Genomic DNA, 22,632 nt, shown 5'->3' with positions numbered 1-22,632 from the left:
CCACTACCCTGCCATCAAATACAGAATTAAGTTACAGGTAGAAGAATTAGAATTAAGTTGCAGATAAAAGCCAAGTATACGTGAACACCACTCAGAATGGTTCAACATAGGTTAAAAAGCACTCTGCATATCTGTGTGTTTATCTGTGGGAGAGAAGGCAGGCTGGGTAAGGCTGGAGGAGTTTAAATTCCTACTCTAGTGTTCTTTCATATCGTGACACTAAACAGGTAACTTAACCCTCGTGTCCTGTAAAAGAGATGACAATGATGTGTCTCCCTGCTAGGGTTGTTGCTGTGTCAGATGAGTCAAGGCCCATGCAGCCCTTAGCTCAGGGCTCAGAGGAACAGCTGGCTCACAGCTGGAACGTGCTCTGTGCATCAGTGCATGGGGGAGTTGGGATGGATCGACACCCAGCGATCAGGGTCAGCCCTGGTAAAGAGAGTGGGATAGTAAGTGTGGAAAGTTTCCACTCTATATTATAGTGCTTCTCTGTGTTTGCATATTTTAAAACAATAATACACATGTCAATTCTGGGATTTTGAATAACAGGTTTTTTTTTAAACCAGGAAAAAAAATGTTATCCTTCCAGAAGCAGGATCTGGTGGGAGAGTGCCCAGCATAGACACAGCTCCTTGGATGTATTTTATTGTTTTGAGATGAGGTCTTACTGTGCTGCCCAGCTGGCCTCAAACCCATCCTCCTCTCACCCCAGCCTCCTAAGAGCTGGAATTATAGGCACATGTCACCATGCCTGGCTCCTAGATTTCCTGATGGCCAGTCAGAACCAGGATGGGGCTGTCAGAAGCCTCTCCCAAGCCCACATGGCCTGCAGGAAGGACTCCTTGCCTGTCCTTGCTCCTCTGCCCAGGCAGTTGGCCAGATCTGCTGATACCTACAGCCAGCAGAATCCATCCTTGGGCCACCTTGTCCATCCTCTTTGGACCAGAGTTTTCTATTTCCTTTATATACCAGGCCTCCACTGTGTGCCCACTTCTCCTGCTTCAGTGCCAGACTGCTTTCTCAGCATCCATTCCATGCTGGTAGATGGCACCCAGCATCTGATGCATAGATAACTTTGTTATCCAAGCACGGTGTGGGACTCTTAGTTGACAATCAGTACAACTATGGGTCTCTGATGTTCATTTTTCTTTCTTTCCTTTTCTAAGGTAATGCGATGGAGTGGAGGGAATCAGAGATCAAAGGACTCTCTCTTTTTTTTTTTTTATATCTTTTTGAGACAGGGTCTCCCTGTGCAGCTCAGGCTGGCCTTGAGCTCACTTTGTAGCCCAGGCTGGTCTCAAACTTGCAACAATCCTCCTGCCTCAGCCTCCTGAGTGCTGGGATTACAGGCATGCACCACCACGCAGAGCTCAAGGGACTCTTAAAAGGTCAAGGGCATGATATTTAATAATTTCATAACAACCCTATCTGATAACCTCTGTCTTAGTGTTTTAAAATGCACCACATACTTTTATCTCTGATCATTAAAGGATCCTGGGAGGTAGATGTACCGGTGACACTCGGGGAGGACTTCAGTGATACCGGTATCTATGGGCTGTAGGAGGAGGGCAGGAGGTACTGGGTGCAGACTTTGCCCCAGGCCTTTTGGGTACAAAAGAGCAGGTCCCCTTCCCCAGTATTTCCATCAGTCTCTAATGGCCCATTTTTCTTCTTCTGGTTTTTTAAGGCAATTGAGAGATTTGAGTTGGAGAAGAAAGCTTTCAGAGAGAAAAGTCGCAGCAGCCCAGGAGACAGAGGCAAAAATCTTTTCTCATAGCCTTGAAGGTGTCTTCATGGGATTTCATTTTATTTAAAACAATAATTTTTAAATTTTTGTTGTTTTTGTTTGCTTTTGCAATTCTGGGGACCCAGCCCAGGACCTTGCACATACTCGACAAGTGCTGTACCCCTGAGCTGTATCCCCAGTCTTGATTTTTAAATTTCAAAAATCCAATCAAATAGGAACCCTGAGTTGTACATGAGGATGTTTTTGTCCTCTTCTGAAGGAGACTTAAGTCTGATGTCCTGATCTTGGGCAAGGAAGGAGGGAGGGACAGCACTATCTAGGGACCACCTCCCAGTGACACGTCACACCACGTCCACCAGGGAGGGGGATCTTAGTAAGTGAGCGACACAGTGGGATCTAGTGAGACCAGCAGGCTGAGTGGTGTCACCTGGCAGCTCAGGTGAGTGACAAGTCACAGGGACAGTTACCGCCAAGCAGTGGGCAGTGCCTGGAGCTCCTCATTTCTGATTTCTCTTCCTCTATTCTTCTGCAGCCAAGAGAGCAAGAAAAGCACCGAGCTCCTGCACAGACGTGGCGCACAGGACTACCAACTTTACCTTTATAAAAAGGGTAAGGGAGATGGGTCTTTTGCAAACTGGTAGGAGGCCGAGCGAGAGGGGTAGGGGATTCAAAAGAATGATGTGTTATGTCCGTGTACCAGTTCCCCACGGTGAATGCGATCCTTACGTACTGCAAATGTCCCAATAAAAATAAAAGGGAAGGGGACCGATGTTTGGATGTGCCTCTGCCTTCTACTGTGCACGGCATAGGTCCTGTCCCTGCGCAGGAGGAGCCTGGCATCTGCATGCTGATCCTAATGGAGAGCACATAATCTGGCCCGCCTCACGTCCACCCCAGTGTAGACTCCCCTGTGGGCTGCGGGTGTGGCTCAGTGCTACAGTGCCTGCCTAGCGTGTGTGAGGCCATAGCTTCGATCCCTAGCACCACAGAAATAAAAGATAAAAAAAATTTTTTAAGCAATTCTCCCCCTTCCCCCAAATAGTAATGAAATTACTTCTGTTGAGTAAACTTTTTATGTTATCTTATAATAATAAAAGCTGAAAAAAATCCCTTTGTTTCTATTTATAAAAAAATGCTTTTCTGTATGTACCCTTGATAACAGATTTTGAAGAAATCATGTAAGATGGTAAAGCATTTGAATGGTACACTAGATGTAAACAAAAATTCAGTTTAAAAGAACGTTTGTTTTTACTTAAATGTTTATTTGAAATCAAATTATTTTGTACATAAAGTTCAATAGTATAAAAAAATGACCAATTCTCTTGCTGGGCATGGTGGTACACCTCTGTATTCCCAGTACTTGGGAGGCCGAGGCAGAAGGATTGCCACAAGTCTGATGCCAGCCTTGGCTACCCAGTGAGTTCAAGGCCAACATCAACTACATAGTGAGACCCTGTCTTTAAAAAAAGATTTGCCCTGCTAGTTTTTTTCAAGAACCCAGGTCATATGCACCCAGAACTTTACATGCTGGAAAGTAGGAAGCAGGACATTATTGTTATTCTTTTACACCTGTTAGCCTAGCAAATTCCAAAACAGCATGAAGCCTAGTGTTTGAGGTTGTACTGAGATTGTCAGTTTCCAGCACAGCTAGGAAGTGGCAGAGCTGTTATGTGACTCCAGGTCAGGGCAGTGAATCACCAAGCTGCTCTGCCATTGCAAATCACCAGAGCCTGTTAGAGAATAATTATGTCCCAGTGTTTCCAGGAGGTGCTGTGTGGGAATGGCAATTAATTTCTTCTTACTTTTCTGGATTTTTACTTTTATTTTTTTGTCTTTTTGAGATAGGGTCTCGCTATGCAGTTCAGGCTGGCCTTGAGCTCACTTTGTAGCCCAGGCTGGCCTCGAACTCACAATGATCCTCCTACTTCAGCTTCCCAAGTGCTGGAATTACAGATGTGAGCCACCACACCCAGGCTTTTACATTTTTTTTTAATGTTATATATTAAGTATCATAAGGTTGGGCCTGGGATGCATAACGCCTGCCTGGCAAGTGTGAGGTCATGAATTCAATTCCCGATACCAAAAAAAAAGTGTCATAGGGTCATATCCTTTGATTCAATGTTACCATTTTGAGAAGATCATGGGGACTATATACCAGGTTACTCATGACTAATATTATTAGACACAATCAGTGAGCAATTACATTGTAGTATTTTAAATGATAATTTTGAAGACAATACAGCTGGATTTAAAACCTAAAGGAGATGAAGCAGAATATATTTGCATGTGTGTACAAGTATGTAATGACTAAATTACATATATGTGCCGGGTGTGGTGGCGCATGCTTGTAATCCCAGCACTTGGGAGGCTGGGGCAGGAGGATCATTGTGAGTTTCAGGCCAGCCTGGGCTACATAGTGAGTTCAAGACCAGCCTGGACTATATAGAGAGACCCTATCTCAAAAAAAAATTACATATATATATTTGGATACCTTTGTTCAAAGCCTTTAAAGGAAAATAGAAATAAAGTATGTCTGGTCAGCAATACTGGAACCGTGAAGGCTCCTCATTGTCTTAGGGTCTATAACATTTTTTTTTTTGTCTTTTTGAGACAGAGTCTTACTATGCAGTTCAGGCTAGCCTTGAGCTCACTTTGTAGCCCAGGCTGACCTCAAACTCGCAACAATCCTCCTGCCTCAGCCTCCTGGGTGCTAGGATTACAGGAGTGTGCCACCACGCATAGCTCAGGGTCTATAACATTGTTACACTGCCTTCGTATTAAAAATGGGAAGAAATCCTATCATCCTAAACTGTTAGAAGGATGGAACTCACTTCCACATTCTCCTTTTTTTTTTTTGCTTCAGAAAACTGCAGATAAAAATCTGCTGGCTGAGCTGTACCAGCCTCCCGAATTTAATGACACTAGGCCCAACAAACTCCCCAATGGGGTGCGCTTCTGCGATATGGTGGGCAACGTGGTCCGGGCTGAGAAAAACCCACTGAGTGGCAAGGTGAGGACAGAGCACAGGCGCTCGACCAGCCTGAGGAGCTCCCCTGGGGCCGCACACCCTGGGGATGGAGCTAGACTGGGAACCCCCGCCCAAGTGCACCCCAAACCTAGATGGTTTTTCCTAGGGAGGTGGTCCCTGGGGTGTTTTGGTCACGTGCCCCATTAGCATCTTGCACAGGTCCTGCTGTAGACACGTGGTCATGTTCCCCGACTGAGCGGTAAGCTTGGCTTCATTTCTTTCTGAATCAGACCCGAGTTAGAATATTTTCTTCCTGTTCCCTGGGGAGAGGACTCTGCCTGGTGAGCCTTGCCCTCGCACACACTGGGGACTGAGGAAGGCAGAATGTCACCGCGGGGCCCTGCGTGTGCACACGAAATGGACATGAGAATACGGGTGACTGTCGGGAGGTCTGGACAGGGGAGGACCCCGGAAGCAGTCTCAGCAGCTGTGCCCTGTGCCTCTTCCTGCTTCATGATCCTGTGACTCTCGGTCCCCAGAGCAGCTCTGGTCACTGTCCCTTCAGCTCTTCACTGGTTGCCCTACCATGCCAGGGAGTGGACAACTCAGACTGTCCCTTCCTCCTGTCCTCACTACCGCTTCAGCCCCACCGTCAACTGCCCTCTCCCTCTGCCTGTTCTTCTCTTCCTTCTCCTTCCGGGCCTCTGACTGCTGCCACCTGGGCCTGAGGATGCCCCACCTGAGTGAATGAAGAACAAAACCTTTAGTAAATGTTCTGTGTCGCATTGTGACAGTGGCAGCATTAGGCTCAGGACAAGGTTCTAGACCTGGTTGTGCCCACCAATGCTAAATTTTCTGCACTCACAGATAATTGGTTTAATCTTGGAATTCCTTGGGCTTGTTTCTAACTCAGCCAAATCTTACATGCAATCATTCTATTGTTGTTTTGTTTTTGGTCTTTTCCCGGCCATGAACTCACTATGTAGCCCCAGCTGGCCTCAAATTTGTGATCCTCCTGCCTCAGCCTCTCGAGTGCTGGGATTACAGGTGTTCATGCCACACCCAGGTTCAGCACACTCATTTGTGTTTGTAGACCATCTGGTGGATGTCAGTCACTATTACACTTGATCTTAGCCAAAAGGCTGAGAAGCGATTGTCAGTCACAACTGACTGAACAAATGCAGGCAGTGAGAGCTCAGGGAAGCTGAGGAAGAGCAGCTGTCTAGAATACAGGTTCTGAAGCTGGGCGTGGTGGCACACGCCTATAATCCCAGCACTGGGGAGGCTAAGGCAGGAGGATCATTGAAAGTTCAAGACCAGCCTCAATACAAAGTGAGCTCAAGGCCAGCCTGAACTGCATAGTGAGACCCTGTCTCAAAAAGACAAAAAAAAAAAAAAAAGTTAGATTACAGGTTCTGGCCCTGCTCTGTGTTCCTGGCCGTGTTATTTTAGGCAAATGCCGTCAGCTCTTTGGCCCTTGCTGTCCTCCTCTGAAAATCTCAGTCTCCTACTCTGTGAAGGTAACACACGCTCAGAAGAGGCCTGGAGCATGAAGGGAGGACAGGCACACACGTAACTCAGGGCCAGGCCACTGCAAGCACTCCCGAGGCAAGGTGGCAATCCATGATGACCCCAAATACATGCTCTCCAAGGTGACCCTCGGGAAGATGGGGCATCGACAGTAACAGGATGCAGGCCGTAGGAGGGAAGGCAGGTTTTGTGGGAAGATGATTCTGAATCTTGGTGTGGCCTTGAATAAATAAAAGAAAGTCAACAATAACAATGTGACTTTTCCCCAAGTCTTTGTGTTCAGCTACAGAATTGGAGAAGTTTCTCTCTTCTCCTTTTGCCCAAGCAATGTGGCTGGACAGCTTCTGGTGGATATTTCATAAAAGATACCAGGTAAATGCAAATCTACTTGTTTTTCCTCTCTTGCTTTAATTATTTTCTACAGAACAAAGTTCAGCCCTTTTTTTTTGGAGACACAGTCTCAGTACGTAGCCCAGGCTGGCCCTGAACTCCCAGTCCTTCTGCATAGTCTCTTAAAATTCCAGCCTCTTTAACATGAGTGACAAGCCCCCCCATCTTAGGGGTCACCCCTGCCCACTGACTTGTCATCCCCCCACTCAGGTCTCACCCTGTGCTCCAACCACTACCTCATGTCCTTTAGGAGCTGGTCCATTTTATGTGGCTGGTCAAGGGTGGGGCTAGGAGTAGAGCTCAGGACCTCTTGGCCCAGAGTTCGGGTCCTTCCTTCAACAATACTCTGCCTTTGTAAAGCACATGTAGCTCAAGAATAAGGTCCCTGGAAATGCGAGCAATGCTTTGAAGTAATCCCTTCTGTTCCTGGCAGCCGAACAAGGAGATTCAGAATAAGCTGTTTGACCGGATCGCTCGACACTACACCTTCCTTCTGTTTCACGGGCCCAGGTCCCATTATGAAGAGGCACTCTTAAAAGTGAGTATGGGGGTGGGGATATAGTTCAGTGGCATGGCATCTGCCTTGCAAGCATGAGGTCATGAGTTTGATTGCCGGTACCACAAAAACAAAAACAAAACACCCCCAAAAGTGAGCATAAATTACTGCATAGCAAAACAGAACATTAGATTTTTAGTCACCTCCAGTGACAAGAGAACGCTCTTTTTTTTTTTTTTTTTTTTTTTTTTTGGTTTTTCTCCGGTACCGGGAACCGAACTCACGACCTTGCGCTTGCCAGGCAGGCGCTTTTGCCGCTAAGCTAAATCCCCAGCCCCTAGAGAACGCTCTTAACATTCTTCCTGTAAAGGAGAAATTAGTAAGTTGTGATGTTGTTTGTACACTGACTTATAATGCTGTGGTTACAAAAAATAGGGCAGCACTCCATATACTCATGGGGAAAGACATATTTTCAGTGAAACATAAAGCCATCTGTACAACTCTGTACATTATGTAGAGTCACACACCACATAGTGATGGGGATTTGGTCACTGAGAGGTTGTGTATTGTGGGAGTGGGCCCGTGAGAGGTCAGCCAGGGTGTCACAGCCATTTTAATTTGTGTAAGCACACTGCTCTGTGGTGTTCACAGTGACAGATGACCTATTGACAGATTTCTAAGAATAAATCCCTATTAGTAAGTGATGAGTGAAAAAAAAGTGTATATATATATATATGTGCCTAGGGACAGAAAAACAACCTAGAAAAAAAATTTTTTTTTCTTTTTTTTTTTGGTCTTTTTGAGACAGGGTCTCACTGTGTAGTTCAGGCTGGCCTTGAGCTCACTTTGTAGCCCAGGCTGGCCTTGAACTCGCGACGATCCACCTGCCTCAGCCTCCCGACTGCTGGGATTGCAGGCGTGTGCCACTATGCCTGGCTTTTTTTTTTTTTTTTTCTGTCAACCTGGAAAAAAGTTTTAACAAACTCTTAACAATGGTGATCTTAGGGGAGTGAAGTTAGAAGATTTTCCCTTTCTATTTTATGTCTTTTGGGCATGTTTAAGTGAGCCGATAATATTAAAATCAAAAGTGTGTGTGTATACAGTATATACTTTTTTTAATGTATGTGTGTACAAGTATGCACTAAAGGATTGCTATCCATAGTGAAATCTTACATGATTTGGGAGTGAGGAAGAAAATTCTAAATATGACCTAAAGGAATAAGCCATAAAGGAAAATACTGGGGGGCTGGGGATTTAGCTCAGCCGCAAAGTGCCTGCCTGGCAAGCGCAAGGTCATAAGTTCGGTTCCCAGTACCGGAAAAAAACCAAAAAAAAAAAAAAAGGAAAATATTGGAGCCGGGGATATAGCTCAGTAACACAGCACCTGCCTGGCAAGCGTGAGGTCCTGAGTTTAATTCCCAGTACCAAAAAAAGGAAGAAAATACTGATCGCTTTGTAGATATAGCTATATATTTTAATTACTATGGACATAATTACTATGAACACAGTTAAGAGGCAAAAACACACTGTGCAAGGGGCTGGGGACTTAGCTCAGCGGCAAAGCGCTTGCCTGGCAAGCACAAGGTCGTGAGTTCGGTTCCTGGTACCGGAAAAAAAAAAAAAAAAAAAAAAAAACAAAAAAAAAAAAAAAAAAAAAAACAAAAAAAAAAAAAAAAAAAAAAACCAAAAAAAAAAAAAACAACACACTGTGCAAAAATACTAGTGACGGATATGTTGCATGACATAAAGAACTTAGAAATCAATAAGAAAAAATTAGGCATCCTATAGATCAATGGACAAGTGCATAATCTAGAAATTCTCTAAGGAAAAGTATGAATGGGGAAAGGGTCACCCTTAGCAATAATCAAAAATGCAAATGAAAACCCAAGTAATTCATTACCTCTTTTACCTGTTAGGTGACCTAGATTAACAAGTACAATTCCTAGGGTAGTCAAGGAGGAAGGAAAACGGCCATTTCCCTGCGTGGGTGGGAAGTGGATCCACACACTCACCCTGGAAGATACTTAATGCTAGTTTAGTGCTGGCTAAACAAGGCGTCTACGTTTTGTGTGCCTCTCTGTATCACCTATAAGATGGAGATAATAATACCTCTCTGAGTTATTCTAAGAATTAAATGAGATGCTGTCTGTACGGTATCTGACATCTTCCCCGGAACACACCGAGCCCCCACTGTATCACAGCTGCTGTAATGGCTATCACCATACTGTTTTCTGGTGGTCATAACAGAATGTGCAGCTGGTCATGGTGATGCACATCTATCATCCCAGCACTTGGGAGGCTGAGGCAGAAGGATTGCTATGAGTCTGAGGTCAACCTGGGCTACAGAGTGAGTTCAAGGCCAGCCTGAACTCTACATAGCAAGACTGTCTCAAAAAACCAAAAAAATAAAGAAATAAAAAGGAAAAAAAGCATGCAAGAGGAACTGCCTTCATTCATGCATTCATCCTCTCTGATTTTTGACTTTTAACAATAATATCTGCTGATGGAGGATGTTAAACTTTGGATATTTTATCTATGCAGTACCTTACAAAGATCACTGCTAGGGTAAAAATTTTGATTTTATAGCACTGTGAGGAAGCACTTGTACTATGATGTTAAATGGGTAAAGCCAGCTATCAATATGTAATTTGAACTCAGCCATGGTTATGAAGCCACGGTGTAGTCTGGCACGGGGATGCCTCCTGTAGTCCCGGCACAGGGACTTAGGAGGCTGAGGCAGGAGAAAGGCAGCTCAGGGTCTCGAAAGAATTTTATCACAGGTCCTTTCTGGAGTCAGGATTCTCTTCTTGGGGCAAAAATGCAGAGAACATTGCCTGAACTCCACTTGTCCCCAGAGGCTGCCCTTCGTTCTGAGCAAAGGTGTGTACACCAGCTTCTGCTGCTGCTTCCCGCAGTCCTGGTTCAACACTCATGAATTCAAGTCGGACATCTGCAACACCATAAGCCTGTGGATTGCAGGTGAGAAGTGCTTCCTACTCTCAGGGAAGGCAATTCTGGAAAAACATTTTCCCCTGGAGCATAGGTACGTTCTTATTTGCACATATCCCTCCATCAAGGTAATCAAACATTCAAGGTGGATTTGAGGTCAGCCTGGGCTACATAGTGAGTTCAAGGCCAGCCTGAACTACATAGTGAGATTTCATCTTAAGCAAAACAAAACAAAACAAAACAAAACTGCCCCAAGGAGTATGGATTTTCCTGCTGCCTCAAAACAGCTGTGAGACTTCCCTTCCTCGTCCACTTTGTGAGCCCGGCCACACCTGGAGGAAGCGTGGAGTCCTTTTCTAACAAGATATCAAAGATTCAGCTCTTATGCTGACTGAAACTTTCTCTGCTGCAGAGCGGGCTCCCCAGGCCTCACTTTACACCTGCTCTCTCAGAATGACAATCCGCACAGACAAAGGTGTCTCCACGACAACCACTAATGGAGACCTTGACCACTGCATCCTCTGCGGGTTTCCCTGGGCACAAACACCATGTACGAGTTGGGTCGTGGCATTCAGTGCAAGACAGGCCGAGGGAGCCCTGTGGGAGCGAGGGAGAATATGGCTGTTAGTTAACCCTGTGCCCTGGCCTTATGGACTGCGAAGGGCGTGCTGATTAGATAATCTCACCCTTCCCCGCCCCAGGAACCAGGCAGGTGACTTATGACCTTCTCCGGCACCCACAGCCAGCTTCTCAGCCCCGGTTCAGCCTCCTCTCGCTTCCCCAGCCGGGCCTACACACCTGCTCCGGTCATCCAGTGCTGTTGATTGCGAGGTGCCTGCAGGGTGATAGTGAGGTGCTGCTGATTGTGAGATTCTGTGTTAAGAAGGCACTTTTATATGTCCTGCTATATTGGGCGACCCCGAGATCCCCCCATACTCGATTTGCTAGAAGGACCCGCAGATCTCAGTACAGAGGCGCAGTCCTGGCTGAGCTTTATCACAGTGGTGATAAACAGGATGCACGGCCAGGGCATAGGGGACAGGGCAGCTCAAAGGAGCCGTATTCTCCCTCGCTCCCACAGGGCTCACTCGGCCTGTCTTGCACTGAATGCCACGACCCGACTCATACGTGGTGTTTGTGCCCAGGGAAACCCACGGAGGATGCAGTGGTCAAGGTCTCCATTAGTGGTCGTCGTGGAGACACCTTTGTCTGTGCGGATTGTCATTCTGAGAGAGCAGGTGTAAAGTGAGGCCTGGGGAGCCCGCTCTGCAGCAGAGAAAGTCTCAGTCAGCATAAGGCGGGCTCCATTTACCTCCGAGTTCCCAGACCCGGCCAAGCGCAGGCTTACAGGCCTCTCTGAGTGTGAAGCCTGCTGTATTAACTTTTCTTAGCACAGCTGTTTAACACGGAGGACCAGAGAATCCCAACTGCAAACAAGTTGAGAGCAGGAGTCAGAACCCGCCGCTCCACCGGCCCGCTCCACAGCCTGGTCTGACCATGGCGGCACCCCACCTCCTGTTCTCTGGGCTTCTTCCTGATCCTTCTTCCAGTCCCCCTGCTCCTTCAAGGCTGAACCTCCTTCCCCCAACTCATCGCCGGGAATGAATCTCCTGTCCCCTTCCTTTCCAGGGGGACCTCCTGCCCCTTTCCTGTCCAACACAGCCTGTAGTTTTACACAGTGGCTCAGAATTCTCAAGTAACCCTTGCGAGCCTCCCCACCAAAGGGTAGGGAGAAGCCACTGCTGGCATGCAACTAAAAGGGCCACAATACGTTCAACAAGCCCCTGCTCAGCACCTGTTCACTCTGGGCCAGGCTCAGGCCCTGCCCTGGGGATCCCAGGTCCAGCAGGCACAGGGGAGATGGGTGGGAAACAAAAAACAACAGTGCCTGCACCTTTATGCCTACATTGCTGTCACATGCCTTGTGATTTGACCCTTCACACCATCCGTCAAAACAGGGAAGGTGGCATTGGGCTCCTGCAGACCAAGAAACCATTAGCCTTTGGAGAGGATGTGACCCGCTCAGGGAGAGGTGGGGTTGGCACTGTTCCTAGGGCCTAGCAGGGGTCCCGAGGCCTCTGCCACCCACTGTCCTGGGTGGCTGCCTTCCTTCTCTTTGCAAAAGTGCTCACTAATCAACTTGGACTTTTCTTAGGGACATATCCTTGCCCACAGAGCTATCAGAGCTGGGACTACTCAGAGCTGGATCCAGAGAGATTCCGGAGAGAAGAGTTATTGTCACAGAGAAGACGCCTGATAAAGGGTGAGATGTGTGGTCTCCTGTCCCCTCTGCCCCCTGCTACACCAACCACCTGTACGGAGGCAGGGAGGGCTGTGGGGTAGATGTTCCCGGGCCAGGTTCTGTCTCACTGGCCGCACCAAAATGCCTGACCTGTCAGTGCTATGAACTGTAGGTAAGAGTCCGTACCACACAGTAGATGGGAGGTAGGGAGGGGGATTTTCTTCAGATAGAGGTAGATTTGTTAGAGGGTGTCTCCAAAGTGCCCACAGCAATGCTGGCTTCTCTTTTATTTCATCCTCATGACAACCTGTTGGAGGACACATTAAACCCATGTCATAGAGGCTACGGTTGAAAGGAGAAATTTCCCCAAGATCAATTTTTTATTTTTAATGCTGGGGATTGAACCCAGGGCTTTCCTGCTGAGCTATATACCCAGCAACCCATTTTACTTTTTATTTTGAGACAGGGTCTCATTCAGTTGCTAAATTATTAAATTGCTCCACTTGAGCTTGAATTTGTGACGCTCTTGCCTCAGCCTCGCAGAGTGGTGGGATTACAGGGGTGTGCCATCACGCCTGGCTAAAAAAAAACTTTGAGGGAGTGGTGACAGTCATTTGAAAGGGCAGCACCCCAGCCCAGCACAGGTGAGTCGGAGAAGCTGGGCAGCTGTTGTCTGTGAGTTCTAGGGTATCTGGTCTTAGCCAAAGGGCCAGGAGGCCACCTCTGGAAATTATAACAGATGCCACTGTCTTTTTTTTTTTTTTTCCTTGTCTTTTTGAGACAGGGTCTCGCTATGCAGCTCAGGCCAGCCTTGAGCTCACTTTGTAGCCCAGGCTGGTCTTGAACTCTCAGCGATCCTCCTGCCTCAACCTCCCAAGTGCTGGGATTACAGGTGTGCACCACCATGCATGGCATTATAACAGATGCCATGTCATCGGCCACTTTTCTAACCATTTACACCTGATTTGTTTTCCCAGCAGCCATCATGCCCACAGGGGGATATTTCTTTCAAAGTGGAAAAAAATGTAACCCATAAAGTTGTCTTCAGTTGTTTAGTTCCAGAATTGCTATCCTCAAACTTAATGGTATCTTCGTGAAGCATATGAGCTTGCTAGATTTTAAACATCTAGCCCAATGCTCATTTTGATTATGCAGGGTCCTGACTTTATCTTTCAAGGGCAGTATTTCCCTTGCTGTGTGCTGCGAGATCAGAGAGGTGAGGTAACTCACCCAAGGTCTCGCAGCAAGGCGTGCACAGGCGGGCTGCAGTTTGCCTAAGACTGTTCACAGCTGTGTGTCCCCGGGGCTCCTGCACAGGCTGCCTCAAGGCTCCTGGTGGCCAGATGGGACTAATGACTGCTGTCTCCCTTCCTAGGAAGAGGGTTATCCGTGTTCTCCTCTAAGAGAGCCTCTGTGCACAAGGTGGTCCAGAGCCAGAAGCCCCACCACACTCCGGTAAGCGGCTACAGAAACCGCAGGTTCCCTGGAGCATCGGCACCTCCTGTTGGTGGCACATCGCTGGGCCCTGCTCCGGTCTACCCCGCCTTCTCAGGTGGCCCATGGAGAAGTGGTGCCCTGACGCAGGCTGGGGAGGACAGGAGCAGACCTAGCCCTTGGATGTGGGCTGCAGGGTGCGGTGCTTTTCCTTGTGTCCCTTTTAGTACTCGAGCCAGCCTAGAGCAGGCCGGTCACCCAACACCTACTCCCCCTGCCCCCGCCTGTGTGCCTGCACAAGCGCCCCTCGTGGGGGGCACTGTCGTGGGCTCTAGATCTTCAGCTGGACTCGTGCAGGACATTGCTGTGGGATCCAGGCCCTTAGCTGGCTTCTTTGGTCTCTAGTGTGTGGACAGATTTTCTGCACTCTTTTGTACATGACTGCTATAAAATAATCCTATAAATTATGTTTCCTGTATGAAATTGTTCCCTGTGCACACCCTGACTACAGCAATCCTGCTTTCACACAGGATGGGGATGTTAGAGAGCTTTTCCAGCCTTGGGAGCCTCCTACTCACCTTCGGCTCCAAATAATCCCTGTGCCAAAATGGCATAGTTAGGGGTGACTTCTTCTTTTTCTGTGTGTAGTGCTGAAGAGCGAACTCAGACCTCATGCGTGCTGAGCAAGCACTGTACCACGGAGCTACGGTGCCAGCCACGGGTGGCAGACACTGCTCCCCTTCGGTCTCACGCGTGACGTTGGCCTTCTCAGCCCTCTGGTCTGGATGGGGTTCCTCTTCGTCGGTGCCCGTGGCCTGTTCTGCCACAGCACTCATGCAGTGACTGTGACCGTGGCTGTCTGACCACTCATCTTTAAGCAATGGGTCAGCATCCCCATTTGTGATACCAAAGTGTCCATTTCCAATGCTGTGCTTTATTGTTTTTCTTTTTCTTTTTTTTTTTCTTTTGTACTGGAGACTGAACTCAGAGCTTTCACACTGGCCTACATGTGGCCAGCCCTTTCTTCACTTTCTATTTTGAGACAGGATCTCACTAAGTCACTATGGTAAGTTGCCCAGTTTGCGCTTTACCTCGAGATCCTCCTGTCTCAGCCTCAGGAGTAGTTGGGATTACAGGTGTACACCACTGGGCTCAACTTATGCTTTTTAACTTTTATTTAATAAATTAATTTGCAGTACTAGGGATTGAACCCAATGCCTTCACATTGCGCTGCATCCACAGCCATTTTTATTTTGAGACAGGGTCTTGCAAAGTCACTAAGTTGCCCAGGCTGGGCTCCAACTTACCATCCTCCTGCCTCAGCCTCCCAGAGAGAGTGCTAGGAGCCAGTGCTTCTCTCTCTAGCAGCCCATCCATTCCCTCCCTTTCCATCCAACAGTTGGCCCACTGGATGTCCTTCTGCCTTCGGCCGCTCCAGGCCTATGCCCAGGTGGCCTTTGTGCTCATCATCACCTTTCCCTGGCCATGCTTTTGTCTGGTTCCTTGGAGCAGAGTGGGCTGGCTCCTCCTTGTCCCTCAGGTTCCAGCTCCACAGTCATCGTCCCACGCAAGTTGCTCCCAACTCCCAGCCGCGCATCCTCACAATGTAGCGCCTTTGTTCTCTGTATGGTGCTGGTCACAGGCTGCCATTTGTCCTTTGAGTGTGGTGTCGTCCAGAAGCCCTCTGAGAATGGAGATTCCCTGGAAGCAGGGTCTCTGTTTCCTCCACTGCTATCCTTGACACAGAGTTCCACACTTCATAAATGAGATCCTTTTTTTTTTTTTAGACAGGCTCTTGCTGTATAGTTGAGGCTGGCCTTGGACTTGCTGCGATCCTCCTGCTTCTTAAGAGCTGGAATTGCAGGTGTCCGCCACCATGCCCGGCTGATGAATGAGATCTACAGAAACTCTCAGTCCTGTGCTTAACATACAGCGGCTCTCCGTAGACATCAGCACAGACAGAACAGGTGCTGCCGAAGGACGGCTGTCACTCAGAGACCAAGATCCAAATATTACCCAGTGTTTGGGTGCTGCCTGTGGCAACCAACCCCCTGAAACAAGCGTATCCCCTTTATACCAAAATGCACGAAACCTTCTGAGAGTTATTGCAGGAGCCGTGCTGGGAGAGTCCATTTTCTGCCCCAGAAATAAGCAGAATCAAAAACCCTGGTACCTTGAAAGCAGCTGAAAATTTCAAGGCAAACCAGGATGGAGCGAGTGACTGGATTCTGTAGCGGAGACGGAGCTTCTGGTTCCTCCAGCAGGCTCATCCTCCTGTCTGCTCAGTGAAGTTGCTGGCCGGGTTCAAAATATGCTTCTCAACAGCGGCCACCTGCTAAGAGTCCAGAGGGCAGGGGAACAGGTTGAAGTTTCCTTCTGCTGTCTGCCTTCCCTTTGTGTAAGCGCTGAGGATTTGCATAGGGAATAAAAAGCTATCCAACCATCTATGTAGCTTCTGTTAGACCTGAGTTGTTCGTTCACTGAATTGTAAGGAAGATGGCGGACCGTGGTCTCTGTTAGGAGAAATCGTCAGTGCAGTTCTTACTTGCAAACAACAGAATCCACTCCAGCTACTAGAAGCTGAAAGAAATGTTCAAAGGAGCCGGACATGGTGATGTAATCTCAGCACTCGGGAGGCTGAGGCAGGAGGATCGCTGTGAGTTTGAGCCCAGCCTGGGCTACAAAGTGAGTTCAAGGCCAGCCTGAACTGCATAGTGAGACCCTGTCTCAAACAGACAAAAATAAATACATAAATAAAAACATAAATACATAAATTTTTTAAAAATAAAAAAGAAAGTAAGGAAAAAAGAAAAAAGAAAAGAAAAAAGGAAGAGAAATATGCTAAGGCTATGGTGGTTTGCTGTGTCCCAGGAAAGGCCAGCACCTTAGCTCCAGGGCCACACTGCCCAAAAGGCCGCCCAAGCCACAGCCCCTCCAGAGCTACATGCCGGGCATGAGCTGCTAAAACTTCACTCGCTTTCAATAGCCTCCCCTCACACTGGAGTCCACATGGTGCCCATTTCTCTCTTGATGTCTCAGACAGGCGCAGAGCCTTGGAAGGATAGGCGCCCAGTGAAATGTCTGCACCTTAACCTCAAAGGAAGCTGGGAGAGCAACTTAAGCCTTTTTTAGCTGGGGGTGTGGGTCTCACGTATGTGGACAGGGAAGAGCACACGTGTAAAAAAAGATGCCCCCTAGAAGATGCCATTTGAACTGAGAGCCAAAGGGAGAGTGAATGGAAGAGACTTCCAGGAAGGGCAAACAGCGTGTGCAAGGGTCCTGAGGCAACGAAGTAAAGAGCTTGAGATATTCAGGGAAGAGAGAAGGCCAATGCAAAGGAGCCCCAGGGCATGAAGGGAAGAGAGACGGGAGTCAAGGCTGGGAACATAGACAAAGTCTGGATGCTGCAGAGTTCAGAGGGTGAAGTAAGCATTGTGGACATAATCTAGGTGTTGTATGAGGAGCCATTAAAGTAGGGGGACAACATGATCCTATGTATGGTTTTTAGAGATCCCAATGTCTTCTGAATATAGAGATGGTGCTGGAGGGGCACAGAAGCAGCGGTGGTGGGAGGCAGGATCAGACAGACCTGTGATGCGTTTGGGAGACAGATGCTCGGCATCTGCTTGTGGGGTAACCAAGGGAGTGGTTAGGACCAGAGGGGAGAGAAAGGACAGGGTTCGAGGATGCTCCCCGGTGTGCAGCTTCATTCAGAACTCAACGGTGCTGTTTACTGAGATTCAAAGTGCAGAGCTTGGGGTGGAGGAAAGCAATCAAGTAGAATTTTTTTTTTCAGTACGGGGAATTGAACTCACGACCTCACACTTGCCAGGCAGGCGCTGTGCTGCTGAGCTATATCTCTGGCCCCTCAAGTACAATTTTGATTGTTAACTTTTAGAGAAAAATGTAACTGACACATCCGCACATCTTTGTGAACTATAATACATTTTTATACGGTGTGTCAGAATCAAATCAGAGTAATCAGCATTTCTATCTCCTCAAACACTGATCCTTTCTATTTGAAGTTGTTCACTTTAAGGTGAGCCCAGCAGTGTAGGAAAACTAGAAAGAGAACAATTTCTTCCCATGTCAAAACATGATCAGTCAGGCATGGTGGTGCAGGCCTATAATCCCAGCACTGTGGGAGGCTGAGGCAGGAGAATTGCAAGCTCCAGCCCACCCTGTCTCAAAATAAAAAATAAAAAAGAGGAGAGATGCGGCTCAGTACAAAGGCGCTGGATTCAATTCCCAGTACCATACACACAAAAAAGACCCACATCTGCGCAGGACTTCTCGGGCAGACAGAAGGTTCTCCCTTCCCCTTCTTACCTCATGCTAAGCTCTGATACCGATCTGTATCAGGCCAGTGCTTCCCAGAGCCCCAAGCAAGCGAGCATGTTTTCTAACAAATCCCAGGACCACCTCAATGCTATAAAAATCCCTCTGCTGTCAGGCACCCGCTGCCTGGTGTAGGGGAGAGCTTTCGGGTCTCTCCTGCCCATTCAAACATCTCATTTCTAAAAAAGCAAAGCGCTTGTTGTTAAGGCTGGTGGACTGCTTGTCTGCCACTTGTCACTTGAGGGACCATCTGCTTATCATTGCCAAACTCCTACTCGTCCTTCAAGACAGAATGAATATGTCTTCCTTCTCTCCTTGGAAGCCCTCCAAGGCAGAATCCAGCATTCCCCGCTCTGGCTCCTCACGCTGCTCTCACACTGCTTGTGACAGAGTAGGAGTTGTTCCCCAATATCTGTCGTCCTCTTCATCTCTAAAAAGAGAACCTCTCATTTTTAGTGGAGTCTGTAGCTGGCCAGAATAGACTATAGGTCTCAGCCTCCCGAGCATCTGTGATAGCCACATGACTAAGATGCAGTTAATGAGATAAAATGATTGCACCCCGGGGCAGTTTCTGGGAACCTTCCTTCTGCATCTCTTTATTCTTTCCAACTGCTGCCTGGAAAGTGAATGTGATGACTGGAGCTCCAGCTGCCATGTTGGACCAGAGGACAAGGGTCCTATTTTAGGAAAAGTAGACCCAGGAGCTGAAAGAGGTCACAGTCCCTGAAGGCTTAGTACAACAGTGACACCATGTGACTTGCAACCTTCAGACTTTTATGTGAGAAAGCAACTTTTATCTCCTTTTAGCCACCGTTACTTTGAGTGTGTGTCATGCCCATCTGAACATTATCCTAGTTGATATTCCCTCCGTATCATTAGCTGATATGACCCTTAGGGAAACCCAGGCAGCACATGGGTTCGATGACTTGCCCAGGGTCACCCTCTGTTGAGTGACAGTGGGGCCTGGACCTCCATTGTGCCTCCTCCCAGCCCATGTGATGGCCACGTAAGTCCCCAGTCTCTGCTGAGCTCCTGGGATTATCCTTCTGCGGGTCCTTTGCTAAGAATCATGAAACCTATCTCAGGCACCGCACGTATTCCTCTCCGTTACGTATTCCACAATGTATTCCGTTACCAATCTTCCTAACCCTGTTCCTCCCCTCTCCTCCTCCCTGGAGTTTTCTAGTATATATTCAGCCAATGGGAGAGTCTTCTCCGCCCACCATCATTCAGAAGGAAGCTTCCGAAGCCAGAGCTCCGTGAAAGGTACAGTGGCTTTTGCCTTGGGTATTATTTCCACAGCCTTAAATGCTTGGGTTTGCTTGAACATAATTTGCCTTACCCTTAGGTTCTAGCCTGGGTCTTGGGCCAAGCAGTGGTCTTTTTTTTTTTTTTTTTTTTTTTAAAAGAGTAAAAGAAGGATAACATAATAATAGGGGGATTTACCAAATTACAGACAAAATGGTAGGACAATATCAATGGTTGTTATTTTACCTATTGGTATCTTCAAGATAGTTTCTCAGGAAAACAAATACACAAATAATAGTGAGTTACAGACAAAAATGGTAGGAGATTATCAATGGTTGTTGTACTATACTTTGGTTTCTTCAAAGTGGTTTCTAGGGAAAACAAATAGAGCTATACATGAGTGATCAGTTAAATAATCATTGACTATTCACAACAGTTGTTGAAAACATATAGTAATAAACATACATCCATTTACAAAATAGCATAGAAACAATACAGACATTACAGAGTTATGGACAGATTGGTAGGAAATTATCAATGGCTGCTGTAATACATGTTGGTATCTTCAAAGTGGTTTCTCAAAACAAAGATATGCAAGAAAGACCTAACAGGTAGTTACTGCCTAAGGGTTGTGAAAAATAACAGATTACCTCCTCATCAGTCACTCCTTTCACTGAAGTGTGATGACTGGAAAGAAGGCCAGGATTGAAAAGAAGGACCGAGAGACTTGCACCAGTGTCCAGCCATAGGCTGTTTACTTTTTCCTCTATAGTTATATTTACACAGGGCTCCTCCATGGAGATGACAGTCTGGCCAGAGGGAGAAGGCAGAGTATGCCTGAGGCCCCTTCATTCCTGTTGGACCAGTTGGTAGGATGGGTCTGAGCTCTGGGGCCTTCGCTTCAGAGGGCAGTCCAACCTGTAGTGGTCACATTTAGTCAGGGCATGGCCCAGGGGGCTTCTTAGGACAGTCCCTCTTGAGGTGGCCTGGTTTTTGACAGCAGTAGCAGATGAATGTAGTTGACGAGTTCTTCTTGGGGCCCCGGGAATCAGACTTAGGATCTTTTTCTCTTAGTGCTGCAACAAGGGCAGCTGTTTTTTCTTGGTCTCTTTGTTTTCTCTCCTTGGCCGCCTCCTTGTCATGGCCATAAAATACTGAGGAGGCAATTCTTACTAACATCTCAAGTGAGCTATCTGGTGCAAAAGCCATTTTTTGTAGCTTTTTTCTACTATCAAGCAGTGGTCTTGATACCAATTAAGTTTCACTTTTGTGATGACAGCTTTGGCACCATGCTAGGCTCTGTGCTTTCAGGCTGCAGACAGAAGGCTTTCCCTGACCAGCCAGCTTCTGGCCTGGGGCTGACTCAGGGCAGGGCAAGCACTGGCATGGTATGAAAGAATTAGAGAAAGGAGAAAGGAGAGTTAGCTCACCATATAGCCTCTGGATTGCAGGAGAGATGCCCCATAGACAGTGCATGATCCAGAAACACGATTAGAGCAAGAACTCTCAGTAACTTTACACGTCATCTTCTAAAGATGTAAACTACAAAAAATAAAAAAATAAAGATGTAAACTACCTTTTTTTTTTTTGGTACTGGGAATTGAACTCTCAACCTCATGCTTGCCAGGCGAACACTGCCTCTGAGCTAAATCCCTGGCCTCTTGCTATCTTTTTCTTGAGGGAGAAATAGAGGCTCAGAGAAATTAGTATGATAATTATTTTTCAAAAAATCTGTTAAAAGTTGGCACGGTGGCATAAGCCTGGAATTCCAGTACTCAGGAAGCTGAGGCAGGAGGATCTTAGCTGCATGTGGCAAGAAACTGGGCTGAGGGGCTGGGGATTTAGCTCAGCGGCAAAGTGCCTGCCTGGCAAGCACAAGGTCGTGAGTTCGGTTCCCGGGTACCGGAGAAAAACCAAAAAAAAAAAAAAAAAAAGAAACTGGGCTGAGTGTTTATTCCTCATCTCAACCTAAGCCAGAACCCTGATGGTTCTGTTGATTCTGTTTTTCTGATTCTGTTCTAGTTTCCCTACTTTGGGAGAAATTATATATTCTGTTTATATTTTTTATTGCAGTGGGTCTCAAGCAAGGGCAGTTTTCCCCACAAGGAATGCTTAGTGATGTCAGAATGCATTTTTAGTTGCCACTATTCAAGGAAAGTTCAACTGGGATTTCATGGGTGGAAGTCAAGAACGTCTAAATGTCCTCCAAAGCAAAAGACAGTCTCCCACAACAAAGCCATCTGCCCCAAACGGCAGTGCCAAGACTAAGAAACTACTACTGCTTTATCATATGCCTTTATCTAAAGCTAAATAAGACTTTAACCCAACCCCTTTCCTGAACAAAACAAAGACCTTAGACCAGTTTAGCTCTAAGCACCCCGCCTATTTAATGGTATTTTTTTTTTGTCTAACACTTTAAATTCTGTCCAATGTTAAAACCCACAAATTAGATGATACTGTTACTATTATTGTTATAGGTAGTTTTGGTTTGTTTTTCTGTCATCTTATTGAAGGTCAGCCCATCTTATGAGATCCTTTTCCTTCTTTCTGGACAAAAGTACACATGCATGGAATCTTTAGTAGTTTTTCACAGATCTCTTGGTAAGCCCCTTAATTTTTGCTGTTTTGCAAATGCCTTTATTTCATCTTTACTCTTTTGTTTTGTTTTGTTTTCATTTTTTATCTTTTTGAGACAGGGTTTCACTATGCAGTTCAAGCTAGTCTTGAGCTCACTTTGTAGCCCAGGCTGGTCTTGAACTCACAATGATCCTCCTGCCTCAGCCTCCCCGGTGCTGGGATTACAGGCATGCACCACCATGCCTAGCTCTCATCTTTGCTCTTTTTTTAAAATCTTTTTTTGAGACAGGGTCTTGCTGTGTAGTTCAGGCTGGCCTTGAGCTCACTTTGTATCCCAGGCTGGTCTCAAACTTGCAATTATCCTCCTGCCTCAGCCTCCCGAGTGCTGGAATTACAGGCTTGCCCCACCACGCCTGGCTTCATCTTTACTCTTGAAGGATAGTTTTGCTGGGTATATAAATCTGGATTAACAGTTATTTTTCAATCCATGCTTGGGTAATTTTATTCCATTGTTTTCTGCTTTCCATTATTACTGTTGAGAACTGTGCCACCATTCTAATGATCTATGTACAGATGATTAGTTATTTCTCTACTAGTCTTTAAGATTTTCTCTGTTAACCTTCTCCTGCTTAAAACCATGCTTTTGTGCAAGAGTTGTACTTTTTCCTCTCTTAACCACAACCACCATCCTGTTGCTGCTTAGCATTTTTGGC

The 22,632-nt window shown here is 46.8% G+C and overlaps 1 protein-coding gene across 2 annotated transcripts in view; it reads left to right on the top strand.

Annotated features, from left to right (window-relative positions):
* Positions 1–22,632, top strand: part of Fam227a (family with sequence similarity 227, member A) — a 48,432-nt gene that overhangs the window by 10,529 nt on the left and 15,271 nt on the right. Inside the window, exons 4-12 of one of the 2 annotated variants that reach the window (XM_013511491.1) lie at positions 1,688–1,757; positions 2,280–2,356; positions 4,611–4,757; positions 6,516–6,617; positions 7,069–7,173; positions 9,912–10,110; positions 12,236–12,343; positions 13,698–13,777; positions 19,273–19,360. In XM_013511491.1, coding sequence (XP_013366945.1) covers positions 1,688–1,757; positions 2,280–2,356; positions 4,611–4,757; positions 6,516–6,617; positions 7,069–7,173; positions 9,912–10,110; positions 12,236–12,343; positions 13,698–13,777; positions 19,273–19,360 — 976 coding nt within the window. The remainder of the gene's footprint in view (positions 1–1,687; positions 1,758–2,279; positions 2,357–4,610; positions 4,758–6,515; positions 6,618–7,068; positions 7,174–9,911; positions 10,111–12,235; positions 12,344–13,697; positions 13,778–19,272; positions 19,361–22,632) is intronic. The other variant, XM_005379262.2, reaches the window with a different exon arrangement.

Source organism: Chinchilla lanigera, unplaced genomic scaffold (genome assembly GCF_000276665.1).
Source record: "Chinchilla lanigera isolate Chin_1 unplaced genomic scaffold, ChiLan1.0 scaffold00012, whole genome shotgun sequence".
NCBI classification, from domain to species: Eukaryota; Metazoa; Chordata; class Mammalia; order Rodentia; family Chinchillidae; genus Chinchilla; species Chinchilla lanigera.
Note: the sequence above shows the minus strand (reverse complement) of the source record. Positions and strands in the feature narration are given on the sequence as shown.